At 36.7% G+C, this 20,871-nt stretch overlaps 1 protein-coding gene across 2 annotated transcripts in view; it reads right to left on the bottom strand.

Annotated features, from left to right (window-relative positions):
* Positions 1–20,521, bottom strand: part of MBTPS2 (membrane bound transcription factor peptidase, site 2) — a 30,201-nt gene extending 9,680 nt beyond the window's left edge. Inside the window, exons 1-8 of one of the 2 annotated variants that reach the window (XR_001559587.2) lie at positions 20,314–20,521; positions 15,732–15,880; positions 13,925–14,063; positions 10,043–10,146; positions 7,576–7,703; positions 3,882–4,000; positions 2,802–2,982; positions 230–324 (exon numbers count right to left, since the gene is read on the bottom strand). Coding sequence is in view for 1 of the 2 variants with exons in the window: in XM_015885401.2 (XP_015740887.1) it covers positions 230–324; positions 2,802–2,982; positions 3,882–4,000; positions 7,576–7,703; positions 10,043–10,146; positions 13,925–14,063; positions 15,732–15,880; positions 20,314–20,511 (1,113 nt within the window). In the remaining variant the exon portion in view is untranslated. The remainder of the gene's footprint in view (positions 1–229; positions 325–2,801; positions 2,983–3,881; positions 4,001–7,575; positions 7,704–10,042; positions 10,147–13,924; positions 14,064–15,731; positions 15,881–20,313) is intronic. The other variant, XM_015885401.2, reaches the window with a different exon arrangement.
* Between the last annotated feature and the right edge of the window lie 350 nt (positions 20,522–20,871).

Genomic DNA, 20,871 nt, shown 5'->3' with positions numbered 1-20,871 from the left:
TTTTTTTTTTGTGGTTCTTCCAGACACTGCTTGACAGATCATGGGAAAAATTACAATATTTTGACTCGTAAGACATACAGGGAGAAAGTAATGTACACATATACCTTTAATACAAACTAGAAGTATTCTTAAGTGCTTGAGCATGATATATAAAAGTTAGTGAATATTTCTAACTTCATTTAAACGATTTCAGATTTACCTAACAGAATAAGCATTTCAAGTAACTTACCCGATGGCTGTCCAAGTTAGTGTTGTATGAAAAGCAGATGTCTGTGAGGCTATTGTTACTACAACATTCAACAGTGCCATCGAGTCTCCTATAGACTAAAGAACACAGGCATAAGAGCAAAAGATCAATATTATAGTACAGAAAATCCTGAAAAAGAAATCAAAGTCTCCAAATAAAATAAAATAACCATTTTGTAGCCTTCAAGAATTAAAGTAAAACACAGAGTCTAGCCATGGTTCATTGCGAATAAAAATAAGCTTTACCACTTTAAGAATATAATCTGATTTCAATCATTTCACATGCTGACCTTTTAATCTTAATGATCACCTTGAGATCTAGTAATAGATCTAGGAGATCTGTTACTTATATGTCCTGAGCTCTATGAATTTAAAAAATATTTTAGCTATTGCCTTCAACTTGTATTAAGGGCTAGCAGAGAAATGTATGTCAGCTGTTGTACCGATTTCACTTACGGACTATTGAAATAACCAAGATTCAAAATGTCTTCTTTTAAATATATAAGCCTTTACAAGATTCAGGTTCTGAAAGCTTTCCAAGCCCTGAAAACTGCAGCAGAGAAAAAAAATGATGCCTTAAAACCTGGTACAGATCTTTCTATTCCATTCTGTGCCGTTGAAATCATAATTCAGCCTAACTTCACAGCAACAGTTTAAAAAAAAAAAGAAATTCAAAAGATCAGTCACTGTAAGAACCTATGTCACAGCAACACTGCAGTTCTTTCCTTAGGTAGGTCATGCCTGAGATGTTGGTTGCTGATTTAACGCTGCATAAACAGCAGACCATTAACATGAAGCTTTATACCTGGGGCTTACAGGTGTGAGCACTGTATCATACAATCCTTTCTTCAAGTACCCTGAAGCAACCAGAGATATTTTTGAATAGTGATTGACCATGAAATTAGTTCCCATATAAACTAAATTGAAAACAGTTTTTTTTTCTTAAATTTCAAGAATGTCCCTCAGGTACTGTTTTTGTGTGTGTGTGTGTAGCTTCATACTCAGATAGTTTATCCTTCATTTGTTTTATTGTCAAATAGATACGGTCCATTTGCTATATACATTTTTATTGATACTCTGTATTTATGCTAGTTGTGAACTGTCAAAGTTTTGACAAATGACAGCTGCTAGAGAATGAAAGGAGTTCATTTAATTTCAGAGAAATACTTCTCACTGCTGGAGGCTTATGGTTCTGAAAATGCAGACAGACTGGTCTGATTAGAATGCAGCAGTGGGACAAACTGCTAACACAATACAGCAACCAAGCCTGGATGCAATATTAAGTCTCTAGTACTAAGTTCCTACTATTTCAATCTGAATAGCACTGATTCTGGTGCAAAATACACAGTTTTATTATCCATGACTCTGAAATTACATTTCAGAGAACAGTAGAATCTCAGAATATATACCTATGGCATCTGAGAATAGATTCTTATGCCATCCCAGCCCAGCTGAAAACATTCACCAGAAAGACCCTCACTTTCAGAGTGATGATCCAAACTGTTACATATCAAAAAGCATGATCTTACCTGTACTCCACTAGTTTTCACTTTAAATATTCATCTTAGTACCATCTGTAAGACTACATTCCTTACATGTTAAAAAATTCAAAATACTACTTTTTCAATCTCACATCAGAACTATACTGCATCGAAAACCATGAGTACTCGAATTATCCAACCTCTGGTTTACTCCCATTATGATGAAAAAAAGTCAATGACAATTTTCTAGCTCTGAGTATCTTCATACAGGTTTTGCTCAGCTGCATCCCCTTACGTTTGGAATTCAGTCTCCATGGATGCATCCATAAATCAAGCACTGGAGAGCTGTAGGGCATGTCTTGAGACATTCAACCAGTTTAGCTTGGCTGCTCATTTTTGTTCTACTTAATTTTTGTGTATTGTTCTAACTTAGTTCTGTTCACATTTTTCTTCTTTGTTGGGGTAAGCTGTTGCAGTACCAAAACTTTAAATGTATAAATGAAAACAGAAGAGGCTGACTCCTAGAAGCAATATATGCAGTCCAGACAAATATGAGTTTATGGGAAAAGAAACTGTGAGGCTGAAGAAGCAAATGAAACATAAAACCTCTCTAGTGAGAAACGTCAGATGAAATGGCCATAATAAAGCACATCATTGGGTTAAGCCACACAATTTGTAATGTCATGCTGATCAAAGCAATAAGGTGATATAGAGAATTTACAGCTGCAAAAGATCACTGAGTTGATCCATATAACTGAACCAAAATAGAGGGAATAACTGTATTATTGCTAATAACCAAGTCATACAATATCCTGAAAAGGCAACTCTCATTATTAAGATCATACAGGACAATTGTAAAGAGTGACTGAAAGACGAGATAAATTATTTTATCTATCCCCCCCCTGCTTTTCTATTTCACAAAAAGAAAAGTCATATTGGTCACTGCTTAAGATGTGATAGCAGACTCAACTTATGAGATGCCTGTCTCCACCACAAAATCCTAAATACAAAGTAGTTTTTAAGACATGATAAAAGTACAACATAAAATATTGAAGAGAGTATCTAAAATCATACCTCTAGCTGGAAAGCTTAATTGCTGCAGAGTAGCTACATTTATACAGTAGCCAATCTGTGATTTCTGTGAAAATTCTTCCAGACAGGAATTCCAGTCCTCTACACCATAAATTGGGCAGTCTTGTAGACTAGTGACAATATCTCCCACAAAAAGACCTCTTGGTCCACTGGCAGGAGAATCCTAAGAAGAAACACTGAAGTCAGTCTTGTCATTATAGTTAAAACAACTAGGATCCATTTACAGTTGAATGGATGCTGAATATCCTCTAAATATTGAGTTAAAGACATCACTTTCAGACTAACAGAAAATGAGGCATAACCAGAACTCTGATAATAAAGTATTACAAAAGTAATGTATTCCACAAAGAAAAAATTACTTAGTGCATAAAGGAAACAGGCAAGTCTCCAAGTGTTTCAAGGGACTTTTAAAAATCTGATCAATTATTTTCATCCAACTTAATATGCTGTGTTTTTTCTGTCATTTTAAGTTGAAGAAGCTTCAGTTAATACTCTCAATAGTCCAGCAATACAAGTTCTTCTTATACTGTTAGAAGTATAAAGCACAATAAACATAATTCTCCTCATGAGTTATATCTGCTTATTTTATGATCCAAGAAAGACTGAATTCTTTCAGTTCTATTTTTCTTCAACCATGCTGTATTTGATTGGGACTGAAAATAAGCAGTCTAACTCTGCTTTGCTTCCAGCTGACCAAGCAAGCATGAAAATCAAACTAATGTCCCACATTAAAAACAACAATAAGCAGAATGATAATAGATATTTGAGTAGAATAGCCTGGTACCACTACTAAAAAAGAACAAAAAAACACACAGAAATAAGCCTGCAAACTCATCTCAAACATCTAAAGAGTCTTAGAGTATGCTTAGTAGTCTTTAATTATTCATGACATCATTTACTAATACATAAAAAATGAGAGGAAGAAATAAACTTCAAGCAGACAAAAAGCACAGTACATTAGATTCTGAAGAGCACTGCAGTGACCATATTTAAATGTGATAATAAGGGTACACCTCAGATCACAAACCATATAAGATGAAAACAGTAAGGAACTTGTCTTACCTCTGTTACTTCAGTGACAAGTGCCCCAACACCCGTGTAATAGAAAGGGAAAAGAAAGGCTGGCAGCAGAAATAAAACCATGAAACTCACAACGCCAAGAACAAAATTATGCCACACTCCTAAAAAGAAGGGAAAAAAAAGTTTGTAAGTAAACACTAATAACAAAAAGGTGCAAGATGTTAATATTAACTTCTAATTAACTTTCCTGAAATTAGTAATGTAAGAATGGATGAAAAATGGATTCATGGCAGAACATTCAGAAGAAAAATACTGGCTTCTGAATCAATTTTTAAATTATATTTTCTATCCAGAGAGATATCTGTATATCATAAATATTAAAAAAATAGTGGGAATAAATGTATTACTTGCCACCTTCTACCACAATAAACCCTTTAAGATTCTTAGTAAATGAGTTTATATGTGAATCACAGAATCACAAAGGTTGGAAAAGACCTAAAGATCATCCAGTCCAACCATCCACCTATCACCAATAATTCTCACTAAACCATGTCCCTCAGCACAATGTCAAAGTGTTCCTTCAACAACCTCCAGGGTTGGTGACTCCACCACCTCCCTGGGCCCATTCCACTGCCTGACCACTCTTTCAGAGAAGTAGTATTTTCTAACGTCCAGCCTGAACCTCCCCTGGCACAGCTTGAAGCCATTCCCTCTAGTCCTATCACCAGTTACAGAGAGAAGAGGCTCACTACAACCTCCCTTCAGGTAGTTATAGAAAACAATGAGGTCTCCCTGAGCCTTCTCTTCTCCAGACTGAACAATCCCAGCTCCTTCAGCCGCTCCTCATATGGCCTGTGCTCCAGACCCCTCACCAGCTTTGTTGCCCTTCTTTGAACACGCTCCAGGGCCTCAATGTCTTTCTTGCAGTGAGGGGAATGAAAAAATACTAGTTGTCCTCGTCAGCAAGAAGTACAAAATTTAGTTGCAGTTCAGTATTTTTCATGGTTATTTCCACTATAACAAGAAAAATAATTACATCTGTGCATACCAAACAAGGTTTGAAAAAAGGCTTCTTTTACAAGACAATCTGGGTCTAAAACCACTCCATGAAATTAAGTATTCCAGTCAGCATCCTCAAACATTATTTTAGCAACATATTCATAACAGCACTCTTTACAGAATGCTCCATAGGATGAAACAAACCTCTATAAGTCAAATTTGTTCCCATTTTCAGGAGTAGATATTTCCTAAAGTAATTTCTATTTCTGTGAATTTTTAATCATATCTCACTGAAAGATAATCAGATACAGTGTTTCAGCATTCAGTTATCTTTATCAAACAGACACAGGCATGTGTGCATAAACAAATGCGACAAAAGCAGTATTAAGGAAATATTTTAATTGTTTTAATCTTTTATCTTAAAACAAAAGAAAATCTTTATTTTTGTTCCAGCTTAACAAAGTCTAAACATCTAAAACAGACACAATTGCTTTGTAACAGTGTGGTCACTGGAGCATAAACTGGAGGGAAAAAAAGAATTGATGGAACTGCTGGAGGGTGACAAGAAATGCTTTCCAACAGCCAACAAAATATAATCCTTAATTGAACAATCTACACAGTTTGCTGTGTGGAATAGGGCAGAAAAGCCTAAAATAGAAAGGCCTCAGGTTCATTCCAAGTGATCCCTGGAAAAACAAACAGCCTAAAAATGAGAATACTTGTAGAGACACACCGATGACTATATCATAAATTTAATTTTGCTAGAACAGCCTTATCCTTGGACACTTAATTCTTTATATCTTGAAAGGCACGCTTCACACAACCTTTAACATACCTTAAATAATACTTTAAAAATCTTTAACTCTCTTTTTCTGTTAAAGACGAGACAAAACAATAAAAAATACATTGATTTGTACTAACTACAATCAAGTGATGTACAGCAGTACTTTTTAATTACTAAGCATGGAATGAAAGCTAAAAATCTAAGTCTCACAAGAATGCCCATTCACTATTCTTGAACTCATGATGCCATCTGCTGTACAAAAAATATATTCTTTGAACTCCAGAGTAGAAGTGAACTACTAAGGAATATTCAGCATAGTTCTCTACTAGTTATTTTATTTAGCAGCCATATAAAATCTAAAATCTTTTATCAGTAAGTGCAGATCTTCAGTAAGCTGAAGATTTGATAATAGATTCATTTGACTGTTCTAAAAATTATGAAAAACAGAGTCAAATTTACTGAATACCATATTTTAGCATCATAGAACATCCTAGTGCTGAAATATACATACCACTAATTGTAAGAAAAAACGTATGCTTGTTAAACCAAAGTAATAACAAGCCACTGATGCTAAGCAGCCTTGCAAGGTGTTTGTTCCTACCTTGTATAACACTGCTTCAGGTTTTCTAACAATGATTACATCTGTTCACTCATCAAGCTACGCAAGCAGTTCTTTCCTACTGCAGCTTATAACTCATTTTCCTAGATGATTTTCCAGAAATAAATGTAAACAACTCATCTTGCAAATAATTATTTCTTCTCTCTTAGTTCTGTTCACAGCTGAAAATGGAAATTGACTAATTTGAGAAAAAAAAAGGCCTTATAAGTTAACCTATTGTAATAAATGATTTTTGTACATTAAGGCATTGGAATATAGATATCTTCACATTCCTAACATTTAGAATCATTTACCTGATCTATGAAAACTTGCAAGTATGCTTTGCTAAGTGTTTCTGTGCCAGTCTCAAATCCTCTTTATAAAGCTTTACAGATAAAATATTCAAGAAACAGCATTAGTATGTACGTAGTACAACAGGCTGGCTGCTTTCTATTGCTCTCTGCAACAGAAAAATATCATTATCATGAACTGAAGCATAACATTAATTTTTCTATCTTTCCTTCAGTTATAATACTGACTCTAGAAGTCAGTAATTCAAGTAATTGAAGTATGACACAGGCTCAGTATAACTTCCCACAACAATGATGCTCTAATTCCCGGTATCCAGGGATTTCTCTTTAGAACAAAAGACATCAAATCAAAACCATTTGGAAGCTTATTTGTAGCAATTAGCTGTGATTCTCTTTGGATGTTTGTGGTTTAGCCTTTATTTTCTTTTGATAGCAACATCAAAACCCAGTCAACTATTTAATAATGTTACTCACACTTTATTGAAAATCACTCAAGATACTGTTGAAAATCACATCGCTCCTATTGAGGTTGTGGTCACACAAGAGTGTTCACTTGTGACAGCAAATGACATTCTGGTATCACCAATCTTTGGTCTGAGCATTTTCCAATTCGTATGCCACAGTGTTTCACTTTTTAAGCCATTCAAAATGCAAGAAGCCTTAAAGGAGCTTCTGTACCTGAGCTGTTCTAAGAGCTCATGCTAGTGGGAGAGGATGATCAGAAACTACATCTTTTATCCAGTCACATCTACAAGCATTCTGAATCGGATATAAACATGTTTCGAGGCAGGTAAATGGTACTCATTCAAAGTCCTGGGAACAGAACCATCTCCCTCAGAAAATAACATAATAAGGACAGTAGTGATTAAGAACAAAACTACAACATCACATTTTAGGTTCAGAACAGAATAAACATCTTTAGGTATAAAGAAGTTCTTATGCTTCTTCATTTTAAATGCTCAGTCTTCTACCAAAGATTTACATGTGATGCCTATAAGGTAACTGTGCTAAGCAAATACTTAATAAAAGAGCAAAAAATATTACCTGCACAAAATATTCTTAACTGCTGGACTGGTGATATTAGTTGCAAGTGGGTTGTGAAGAGGTCAACAAATGCACCAGGATAGACAATGAAGATAAAAATCCCAAATCCATTAAATCGTACTTGTTCTCTTAAAAAGAAAAAAAAGAAAAAAAGAAAAAAAGAAAAAGGAAAAATAATGAACAGTTGCACATTAGGAAACAAAGAACTGTGAGATTCTTCATGACATGTTTATTTTTGATTATGAGAATAACAAAAATATAAAGCTAACATGAATATAAAGCTAACATGAAAGACAGAAAGAAAATTAAACTAGAGAATACCTGCCACTTATATGCAACAAGCATTTATGAGCCTGGTAAAAGATAAAAACCAAGTCCAACTTCTTTTCTGCTTATTAGGCAACATCAATGCATTAAATACTTTTCTTTAAAACCTACTTTGAAGTAACAGATACTTTAACATATATGTTAACATTAAGGTTGTCTTTCAAGTAAAAAATGACAACCCTTATGACTCAATTTCAAAGTAATCTATGAAAAATTACCTGGAAAACTACAAATTCCCTTTATCAGGTACACTTTAAAGGGCACATTTTGGTGCCCCGTGAAGATACATGTTTCATAAGGGACTATGTAAAGGCGTGGCAATCACATTCAAAGACAATTGTTGCAAACCAGGCACAAATCAGAGGAACAAAAAGAATCAACTGTTTGTTTTTATGGAGGTAGCATTATATTTAGATCCTTTTCATGCAATACCAGTTGCAAGAATGAGGTGTATATAAAATAAAAGAAGATGTAAATAAGTTCTAAATTATTAATAATTTAGAACTTATGCAAAATGACCCAGACTGAACACATGAATTCCCTGCATTCAGCTGACATGATCTACCCTTACTACAAATAAGAAATCTGCACTCTCATAAGCATTCCATACTTCATTAGTTGGGTAGAAGATGGATGGAGAAAAGACTCTTTTGGCATAAGCTTTGACCAAGCTAAGACTCAAATATTTTAAGCTTTTTTGTTCACAGCCAATACTATCTTGAACTGAAGTTGGTGAATGAAAGCGTGTAATAGTTTTCAGAGAGACAAAGTGATTTGACTGAAAACATTGTTGTCAAATGCAATAATAATTATAAATAGAATTATTCCATAGTACAGCTTTTTAGTAAAACCTGAGGATGGACTGCAACAGCATTACATACACAACCTGTACTAGAAGAAAAAATAACAACATAGACAAAGCAAAACAAACAAACAAAGCAAAAAAAAAAACAAAACACAAAAAACAGGGGAAAAAACAGCAGCAGCAACAGTTAAAAACATCTTAAGCCTTCCAGAATTTAACTGATAGCAATTATAAACCGAACAATACAATTTTTTCTTCTAAAATAGATGAGAATCAAATTTATACAAAAAGATAAACTGAAGCTGAATATTCAAAGCCATCGCCCCTGATCCTGAGTGAAAGTATCACACTACTCTTATACCATCCCAGGTTACAAATGTCAGAAGCAGCTCTACAGTAACTCCAGAATTCACTGCAGTTAACCAACAGCACCTGAAGAAAAATTTCTTAGCTCTTCCTGTTGTGGGACGCACAAGAGTAACAGCCTCTTCCTCCACTGATAGAAATATTGAATATAAGAGAAACCAAGCTTGCAGACAAATGGACTACATGATGCACAAGGACCCACATAATTCCCTTGGATGAGAACATTCAGGACCATAAAACAGGTAGTAGCAGGTTTAGATGTGTCATGTCTTCCTACGCTCAAGAAAATCAGTGAAACAATGTAGGGCTTCATGCCCACGGGACAGCCCATGATGCTTAAGAGAAATGTGGAGGACACCTGAAAATCAGTTCCAGGAAGCACCACATAACCCTCCTATGCTGAAGTGTCATTTAAGAGTAATGATCAACCACGTCAAATAACATTTTTATGAAGCAATCATCTCAGTTAAGAATAAAAATCTCATCTGTGATTAAAAATTCACATATCACTGAGATTGACAGGGGCAAATCACACTGGACTGAGTTTCTGCTTCAGCCTTTTTAAATGCTACTTCACAAGCTGTGTTTAACAAATTAAAAAAACTGTCTTTTAAAGTACCATTGTGCAACAGCATGCAAGTCCTCTTCAAATGCCACAGCTTCAGAAACGCAACTATTGCGTGAAAAACAGGATCACTTAAAAGCAGAATTATTTTAAACCTGATGTGGTGTGGTATATTAACAAAGCAGAATTTCTTTCTCACCATCAGCAGAATACACTCTTTATGCAAACTTTGTCCTTTATTGTACATCTTTAGAAACTTAAAATCTAAGGAAGTCGTGAAAAAAAGAATAAACGGATTCTCAAAAAAAGCTGAAAAAAAATGCTAACAACATTCTCCTGTAATTAAATACTCTGGAATATTAGGCTTTGTTGGCACATAGTAAGAGAAAAGTAGTTTGTATTACCGAATAGCTGCCACCCCATGGCCGACTTCATGTATCACACCACTGATGAGGATTGCAGAGAAGAAATAGGTCAGCTGGCTGACAGGCAAATTTACACCAGGCACCTGTTCATGTGGGCATGACAACAAAACAAAACACACTAGGAAACCAAGAGGTACAAAGACAAATTATTCTCTCTCTATCCTTGCTGCTCTCGCTCAGCTTTTTCAGCCCACCAACACAGTAAGAGCCACTTACACAGCACTGCTGGTTGGTGACTCTTTTCTCAGTTTACTCAATATATTTTAAAATACGCGGAATATATATATTTTTTGTTAAAGGTTGAAAAGCTCTCTAGGTGGAAAAGCCTTCGCCCTTCCTATTCAGTCCCTACAACCATGATATAATGTGTCCTACTTTATATTACGCTCCAAAAGTTTATAAACACATATGCAGCCTTCTGCTTTAATGAGAGAAGCTTGGCACTGTGAACAGTGGTTTACATTGTGCTGTAGACAGTCATGTGGCTATTGATACTACTGTTCAAGTTTTGAAGTCTACATATGGTAAGTTAACATTTAAAACAGCACTTGCAATGCATATATTATTTTGATAAAGGTATAACACACATGCCCCCCATTCTTCCTATTGCTGTGGATTCCCTCCACACCCCAGCTCCTTTCAGGCAGGCTCCAAAAAAGACACAAGTCACAAAAAGACAAACCATCTTCTCTCTCCATGGGATAGAGAGCTTCTCAGATATCCTCAGCTGCTGTAGCTGAAGTAGCAAGACCACATCACTTGAGCTGCTGACTTTGGGGGCATTCCAGTTATCCACCCTGCTGCTCTCCCTGTTCTAAGTAAGAATCACTGGGGTACTATCAGCTGGGATATACTTGGCATTAATTGTGATTCAGTGGGAGTGAAGAGATGCTATAGGCAAAAATTCCTCACCTGCCCCTAAGACTCTTTAAATGACCTCATTTTACACAAAAAGCTGCAGCTCCTGCCTGCTGTTCTGGCAGCAGATCTGACTGAACAGACCCCAGTCAACCCTACTGTTCAACCCTGCTCATTCCTCAATTATATGCATTTAACTACCATTAACTACTGCAACAACTCGATGAGACCAACTTGCTAAAAAAAAAAAATAAATCCTTCAGAGCACCATACTCACTAATATTATACTGAATCATTTCACAAATTCTGTTCAGACTGTGATCATGACCAAGGTATTTGTCTTAACTGGCACAACAGTGCCAGTCTCACTATGAAAATAGCTGCTATTCACTTGTTCAGCATCCATTGTTGCTATTGAAGCATCAGCTGGTGGCACTAATGGATTACTTAAGTGGTGTTCTCAGTGGCTCTCTGCTTTGCAGGGAAGTCCTATACAAGGAAGGACAGAAAGCAACAGCAAAACCACCATCTTAGTGCTACCCTGAGGTTAGCATGTGAGATAACATCCCCGAATGCTTTTCAGTGCACGTGTTAAAGCAATTTTAAGATACACCTAAAAGGGAAGCTAAATATCATGAAGGTTTCATGCAGTATTTTGTGAATAGGCATTGCCATCTTATATTTCATTGTTTTCCAGGAACGCCTTTGCCTTTACTGAAAGAAGATCCTTTTCTAATACCTGATTATCTTCCCTGTTTTCATTAACAGGCCACCACAAGAGAGGGCAGCTACCCAGTTACCTACCCATGGATAGTTTAAATAAAGTACAGGACTGAAAAAAAAGAGGAAAGGTGCAAAAAATCTTAATCAATGGAATGTAAGCAGAACTGTATTTCCCCTCCACCAAAACCAAAGGCTAAAGGCTAAGCAGATCCATGCCAAATGCTGAAACATAGTTAACAAATGTATTTATTTTTTAATGAAAGAAAGCAACTAACTCTGTCTCTTCCAAGCCAATTGATTAATTCTGAAACATATGGATAATTAATTTAAATGAGGAGAAGACTTTCCTCACTTTTTCTTCATTATTTGCACCTTCATTTGGGTCACTTTTTATCATCAACTTATGCTACCATATTCCACTCAAATAGAATACTGGAACTCTTTAAAAGTAGGATTATACAACTGAGTATAATTCATCTTAGAAATGAAAGAATAATTAGGAAAGAAAGTCAACAACAAGCCACCTTAGGAGAAGTAATCCCATATCCATACATGATATTAAACTATCCCTATACATTCCATCTTTTTTAGTACTGATCTGTCCTTGGTTTGAATGCAGTGATACTGCCAATATGCAGTTACTAAGGAATCCATTCCACACTGAAATTGTTAATTTCAGTTAACAATTAATGAAGTTATACTTCAGCTTTCGTAGTTACAGATCACACCAGATTACTTCCAAAGGCTCGTCTTTACTTTGCTTCCCTTTTATTTACGTCACTTACATAGAAAAGCTGAGGATTGCAAATGACTGCTCTACTCTGTTATCAAAAAAGTGGGTAGATCCATTGAATCACAGAATAGCTTGGGTTGGAAGGGACCTTAAAGATCATCTAGTTCCAACCACCCACCAGATCAGGAAATGATAAATAAAATGAAAGGAAAAGGATGTTCTTCTTATTGTGGAATGTAATAAACATACGTTCTTAGGATAGATCCTATTTGCAAGTAAATGAGAAATCTTCAGTCTTGTGTTCAATTTATGCTCTATTTGACATACAGCACAACACCAAGACTTCCCACTCGTTCCTGCCTGCCTCTGGAGATAATTCAGGTGCAGGCTGTGGACCAGATGACCACATTGGCAGCACCAGTACCTTTCACCCAGGCTGCCTCCTTTTCGAGCACATACTGTATTTGCTATATTCACCCTGTAGGTGTTAAGCAAATCCAAACCATACCAAATGTATTGAATGTGTAGTACATGCTAATACACCGACTAAGTAGTCAGTTCAGCACTTATGTGAAGGTCTATCCTGTGAGCACATGATCCCCAACTTCTGTTCACTTGACTGAATATTAAAATAGAGCAAAATGGCTGAGTATCACTGCCATATAATGGAAGGCAGAGAAACCTCTGCTTACACATTCTAGTCAGAGAGAATTCTTGGAGAAATAAGGTTAGCTAGGAATCTTTCTAAGGTTAAAACTGCTCTAAGTGCAATGTCATTTCTTCCATTACCAACTTATTATTCCATTACTAACATACTTTGAGGCAAGACATAAAAAAGACAATATTTGCAATCTCTTCCATTCCATAAAATACATTCTTTTCTAAAATAACATTGTATATTATCCACCATCGAGCCATGAAGCAATAAAAGAAATTGTTACTAAGCCTTTGACTGGATATTGCCAGAAACAGGACCCTCAGTTTCATACTGGAAATTAGGCAGAGGTCCTTGAACATCCAAAAATATGCCATCTCTTCACTAATGAATCTCTGCTTCCATATCACAAAGCTTTTTAAAATCCTTTCCCTTCCCACTAATGCTTTGTATGGCAATAAACGAAAGAAAACACCTCTCTTCTTGTTGACAGTGGATTAGTAGTGCAAACTTCAAGGCCACCATTGCCTCTACTGCACAGAGAAGATAAATTCTTACTGCTGTTTTGCATTCTTAGTACTATGACTGCTGTTTTGTATTAGTAGTATAATAATTTAAAGCTTTTCAAAATTACTAGCCAGTTCTCACTTCTGAGAGTATTTAATACAAGATCTTCAAAATATCTGCCTTTATTTGTCCTTCTGTTTGTTTTTTTTTTAACCACCTCCACCTCATTTTTAAGACTGGTAACCAAGCAGCAATTTTTTATTTAAATGAGTATCAGCAGCTAGGTTACCCTTAAATGGGAGGATTTAATTATCATATATGTCATTAAGAAGATGGTTAGCATCAGCTCCCAACCCTCAAACGAAGACCTGAGGAAAAAACTTACCACAACTTGCAGCATACGATCATTCTGAGCTGTTGGCGCTTCAGTCAACATCTGTGTCAGTGTTTGCATCAGTGTCTTTCCAAGAAGAATCACAGAGCCAAACATAGCAGCTATACCAAACACCATTCCCATGCTGAACCTACAAAGACAGGCAAATAATTAAGAAATGCACAGGTACTAGAAGATATTTGGCCACACTAGAACAACTTAGCAGACAAAATGAGTAAGGCAAAACGTACACATTGCTTCTACTGTTCACACATCGACAATAGAGTATAAAAGCCTTAGTTAAAGGAAACTAACAGCACTAATGGTGTAAATCAGTAACATAGACTTGTATAATATTTTCTTTGTTTAATAAATGTTTGACACCCAAATCACATCTCAATTTATTTTCAAACAATTTTAGGCTGTTCTCATATATTCAATTCTTTATTCATTTACCCAATATGAGTAACTTCTCATTAGCAGTGAATAAAAGCATAACTTTACAGTGTACAATTTAACATGCTGCACCGCACCATCACATATTTAGTGATGTGGATCGAGTGATGAGATAGCACATATACATACTTGCATCTTCCTGACCAGCAATAAAACAGTGCTAAAAAACATTTACATGAGACTCAAACTTCTTCAAAGAAGAAAAATTAGAAGGTACAAACGCAACACTAGGTTAAAGTCAATTACTTCCAAGGCATTTTTCCTCTCACCCATTTAATTGATTAAAATCATTATGTTGAAAAGCATTTCAATTTAGATCAGCCCATCTAATGGTTGATTTTCATTCATCATTATTATCATTTTACTCTACTGTAATACTTGAAGGATGTGAGAAAGTTTATTTTCTAGCTAAAGCATTTCAATTCACTAGCTGTTCTTCTTTTCACAACAGCATAATTGTTCTTTCACCACCCTTAATAAGGCTCACTGGAAATTAACAAATTTATTTTAATCAATATGTACTCCTAATCTTGATTAAATAGAGTGGTATAAACATTACATTACGCTGTAATAAATTATAAACATTAAAAATTGTGACTGATACAAAGCTATTTAAAATCAGAGTAAAATTACTCGATGCTATGGAAACCCATACTAAAGCAAAGTTCTCTTTCACAACTACCTCTTTGGGGGTAGCAATACAGGAAATGAAAATAAATTCAAGCCCTTCTCCTTTTTTTAATTTTTATCTTTTTTTATTTTTCTTTTCTTTTTTTTCAGATAGGACACAGAGTAACAGTAGGAAAGCAATTTAGCAATAATTTCTGAAACCAGTCCAGAAGCACCCATACTAACAACTCTTCTAATTTGCCCATTACTAGCAATCTGTGCAATCTTAGCTGAGAAAAGAGTAGGCAAGTAAAAGACAGAATGAGAGCAATGTGCTTCTGTCTAGGTATAGTTGCTGAATGCCTGGCAAATGATTGGCAACAGGGTCGTGATCAGAGGAAAATTAGGTATACAGTAATGGACAGATCTGGGATATGAGAAGCTACCTCCTCACACAATAACATATGTAACAGCTCTATATTTAAGAACTATGAATGGCTCAAACCATAGGTAGAAATACAGTTTGTGGATTTCTAGTTTTATAGCATATCCATATGTAAGTAGCTATATTACTTTTAGCAGAGAAGATAGATTATGCTGGTACAGCACATTTATGGCTACCATGTTTGTTCAATTTTATTGTTAGTCTACAGTAATAACTAGACTGACCCATTCCACTGCTACAGATAAAAGGCATATGTGATAGTTGCTGCCTCTGTACACATTTGACAAAAAAAAAATCTTAAATGTATACCATAAATACAGAAATCTGGGTTTCCACCTCCCCCAGTTGTAGAACTGCCGGTTGAAAAGTGCTGTTTGCCATCGCATATGAAAGGGAGAGACACTCAAGCCATAGTTCACCAACCAGTCTTCATAAGACGCCTTCAAAGAGCTGGATGACTGCAAAACAGTGGAAAGTATGGTTAACCCCAATCTTTAAGGAAGATCCTGTGCTATGTGACCAAACAGTAAATCACATCCATTCATATGTAAAGACAAACATATAACTTCAGGTACATGTCCTGTACACTATTTGTATTTTGACTCATAGGTGTGACATACAGTACAAGAAGCTATGGCATTGCTTTGAGAAAATCACAGCAGTTCTAGGATTATGAGAGTTTGGGTATTCAGTGGTATTTAGCAAATAAGATTGTTATTACCTTTATTACCATTACATCACGTTGACTGGTTTTCAACTGTCTGGATAGAAGGCTAAAAAATGAACTTTCATGGTATTTCTTTTCTGTATAATTATATTTAAGCAATTTTTTGAAAAACTACAGTAAAGAAAAACATTCTGTCAGCTTTCTGTTGGCATCAGCTTGTTTCTGTTATTGGTGAGATGTGGATCAGTAGTGGGAGTGTCCTTTAGCAAGGGTAAAAATGAGGTCTACTTTTCAAATGAAGACTACTACTGAAGAGACTTGAAATACATGGTCATACTACCAAAAAGGCAGGACTTTAAAAATTATCAACCTCATCTGCAACAGCAATTTCACTAATAATTTTACAGCCTTTCAAGATACTGTTGGCACACCTTCCTAATAGTTCCAAAGACTTCTCCTTATATTTGTCTTTGTAATGAATGCACCCTATTGACTGTATAATTAATACTTTACTGCTTTAGTACCCAGTATTATAAACCAATAGAAGTAATTTTGCAACTGCTATCTTATAATATATGGTGCTTGTATTCTCAATAGTCCTTCCTCATCCTGCTTCATGGAAGCTAGTATCAGAGAGCCAAAGGACAGATTTCCCTAGAGTTTAAAAGAGAAATCTGTAGAAGAGCAAAAGTGTGTCAGAGCAGGAGCGTGTCTGACATAATCCAGACAAGTCTTTAGAGCTGTCTGAACTACAGCATTGTTCCTGAATTTCCCTATCAAGAACGTGCAGTTTACAAGAGTCTCCCTTCTGCCCCTAGACAGTTCCTGGCTGTCTTCCATGGTTCTTGAAACAAATTTAGAACTTGCCAAGTTCCTTGCATTACTTCTGTCCTTCTGTGGTGGTGATGGGAAACAAGCAGTGTATCGGATCTTCTACAACCATATTCATAGCTTTTCTCATTGTGTTGAATTAATAACAATGTAAACTAAAATGTAAACAAAAAACAGCCCAATTAACAGCCTCCCATGTTATCCTTTCTACTTATATGTTTCTGTGTAACTTCCTTCTACAACTAATTGATTTGAGTCATATTTTTGTTCAGTCAGCTGAGGACAACCACAGAAATTTTTGTTGTAATGTATCCCCTGGTCAGTACTGGTCAGTCATTCCCTACAACATTGCTAAGTTTACTATCCACAATCACACTGGCATTTGCTAGCCTGCTTTTAGTAGAAGAGATCACAAAGAACATTACACTTTTACAAATAACACATAGGCCAGAGATATAACAAAAAATGCATTCTCTCATAATCTATCTGCTAACTAAGAACAAAAATCTATATAACATTAAGCAAAACTGACATGAGAAAACATCTTTTACAAATTCAGTGAACATATGTGCCCTATTCAGTTCACAGTGGATCAAAAAAAACCAACAACCCCAAACATCCCAAAACCTAACTAGACAAAAACCAACCAACCAAAAAAAGAAACAAATAAGCCAGCACTATAATCAGAAATAGAGATCTGGCACTTCAAAAATATCTGTTCTCTTAACCACATACAAAAACATCAACCACATTTCCCTTCAAAATTCCACTAATGCATCCCTTCAAACTAATTCTAACCAAACCGCAGCCCTTCTCTCCTAGGGAGGCATAAACAAATACACAGCTCTTAAAAAGAAACGTGGGATTCTTGAACAATACAATTGCAAAAAGACACAAAAAACAACTTTGACTTGCAAATAGTGTTCACAATCACTAAACGACAGCACCCCTTGGAACAACTAACTACATTCCTTTCAAGATGTATTAAAAAGCTCTATGCAAACTCGTGCTCCTTCCGTTCTGAGCCCTGTAGGATCATAACGTTATGACATGCACCATCTTGCCCTGGTACGAGGTATGTTATTACCCTTTGTTTCATTTCAATCCTCCTCCACAGACCTGAGTTCAGCTTCTTTAACTTGAACTCTAAGTAATCTCTGCTACATTAATTTTACTATAAAAGTTATACCCTTTTTATTTATTCAACATTTCAAAGTAGCGACCGCCAACTAAATACTCCAGGAGCTCCATAAATATCTACCAGCAAGCAAGAGCCCTTAACATTCTTTTGTGCTGACAAAGTCCGTTCAAGAGCCCTGGACCATTTCATCTTCCCGACCTTAAAAGCTGAGGGCTAACCTCGACTGAATGGGCCTAAAGAATCTTTTATTTCTGATACCAGAAGGAGGGACAACCTACTACCCTTTTCACATCTCTGGTCCTTCAAGCAAATGGGATAACTTAGCATGCTGGGGAGCAGCAGTTCAGGGGTCTGCCTAAGTGACTCCCTTTTGTAAGATCCAGCCTTCACCAGGAAGCTTTCTTATCAGTGGTTCGATGAAGAGTAGCAAGAGGAATTTTCCAAATCCCAGCCTCAATCACCGTTGATTTGCTAACACAAATGTACCCTGTAATTCAAGCAATAATATGTGAATTTATTTGTGTAAAATGTCACTTATACATAGTTCTGCCTTTCATACTACACAGTACCAAAGAGTGAGACTGCCTGACAAAAATGCTTGAAATCTGAACAAAAATACTAAGAGAACAAAGTAAGCAAGAGACATTGCAAGTCTAAAAGGTTTACAGAATAAACATCAGGTCATAGCACATATCCTCTTACCCAAAACATTATCAGCATAATGAACAGAGAAGTACTCCAGAAGCATTTTTCAGTCATATTCTGTATATCATTTTCATGCACTTACACTGCAAGAGACTGGAGATCTAGGCAGTTTGCTATAGTTGCCAGCAGTTCAGAGTCACGAGTGTGGTGGGAGATTTAGAATACTAGCAATAAAACAAACATGAGTTTCCTAATTACGTAAATCTGGTTATTTAATCCATCATTTATTTTGGCTGTGGTACTCAAAACTAATCAGATCTACCAGTAAGGTCTACCGAAACCCAGCAGCTCCCACATACATCCGGACAATTAATTACCATTGATAACTTGCAGTCAAAACGTCAAAGTTACAGTTTAACTCCTGGACTCTTCTGCTTGCTAGGGCATTCCAGGCATTCCCTTTCTGTTTCAATGTAAAGTAGATACTAAGTTGCCCCAAAACAAGGTAGATTTTTTTTCTCCTTTGCTGCCTCTAGGTTCTTACAAAAGCACTGGCTCTTCTTACAAGAAGGAATTATTTTAAGCTCTAATTCTGAAAAAAAACCTTCCAAATCTCAGAGATACAAATGGGTCTCAGCACCATGCCACAAGAGTTTGCTCTGTGAATTCAGTGATAGCTTTCCAGCCTGAGATCTTTCATCAGACACAAAGCTACAGCCAGAATAACATCAGCCTGCTGACTGACCTTCCTGATGGCTTTTAGAGTGTCTCGCTTGTCTTGTCTTCAGCCAATCCTCTAATGTGTTTCCAAACAATGTTGTGCTTGTTGCCACATATAGCCTTGATGTATTTAACACAGACTTAACAGATAACATAGACTTGATGCATTAAATTTTGAAAAGTCTTCAGATAAATTACTTTCTTCTTCTTCTTCTTCTCCTTCTTCTTAATATTATTATCATTATTATTATTATTATTCCATTTGTACCATTAAAACAGATTAATACCTGACAAGTAGTGGCTCTCACCATTGACTGCGCTGTGTTTGCTCTACAACAGTTAACAGCAGAGGGAGCTACTTAATTTTCCACGGGTCCTCATCAGATAAAACACAGCTTTCCTTTTAGCGCTTTTCCCTGTTTCACACCAGTGACACAATGAATATTTATTACTTTGATACCGCTAGGCCCTACCCATACTGGATAAAAACAGCGCAGTTCCTGCACTGTAGCATTAATTTATAAAGCCAGAGAATTCTAGGTGGAACCTTTTATATTTTCCTCTTATTTCTTGTCGGGAGAGCTCTGTGGGCCCGGCAGCCTGAAGCAGCCCTTAAGTCTGATTGGTGGGACAGCGCTAGTAGCCTCAGGCCTTCAGGGCCCGAGTAGGGGAACGGCGGCCTCTCACGGGCGAGGTGTGGACCGTGGCCGGCCCCCGAGGAGGGAGGGAGGGAGGGAGGGAGGGAAGAAGGGGAGGGAGGGGAGGCTGCTGTTTAGGGGCGGTGTGGGATGCCGCCGGCCCAGAGGGGTGAGAGGGTGGGAGCGTAGCCGCTGACCCGCCTATAAGCCTATAGGGCTCCCGTTGGGCTCTGATCCCACAGCCCTCACCTTGAGCAGCGTATCCGCCAGGTAGATGGCGCACCAGCCCCCCAGCACGCAAACCACCACCGAGATCGGGATCATCGTGGCAGCCCAGCCGGCGGCCCGCGGCGGCTCTCTCGGCGATGAGCCTCTAGGAACTAAAGCTACCCCGGAACCTTTCTCCACCGACCGTATTATCTGCACGGACACTTCCGGGATCCGCATAGAGACTGGGCAGGTGGTGTCGTGACGTCACGCAGGCATGGAGGCGTTCCCCTCTCAGCAACGCGCATGCGTAGTGCTGTCTAACTCATAGATAACTGAGGTGTGCACTAATGGGAGGGCATGAGTAGACTTCTAAAGGGTGAATATATAAGGGCATTAAAAACCGATATCCATCAGTTATATCTGATATCCATCATGCAATGTTATCTTAATTCCATGCAAAGACTTGAAAGGCAAAATTAATAGCGTAGCTGTAGTGATTAAATGTAATTAGTGGAGTAAATACCAAACAGAATTTGATAATGGTACATGAATTAAGATGTTATCAACAGCAGTTAGTGAATTAATATCATACACATA

Source organism: Coturnix japonica, chromosome 1 (genome assembly GCF_001577835.2).
Source record: "Coturnix japonica isolate 7356 chromosome 1, Coturnix japonica 2.1, whole genome shotgun sequence".
Classification (NCBI taxonomy): domain Eukaryota; kingdom Metazoa; phylum Chordata; class Aves; order Galliformes; family Phasianidae; genus Coturnix; species Coturnix japonica.
The sequence above is the reverse complement of the archived record's forward strand: the minus strand, read 5'-3'. Positions and strand labels throughout refer to the sequence as shown.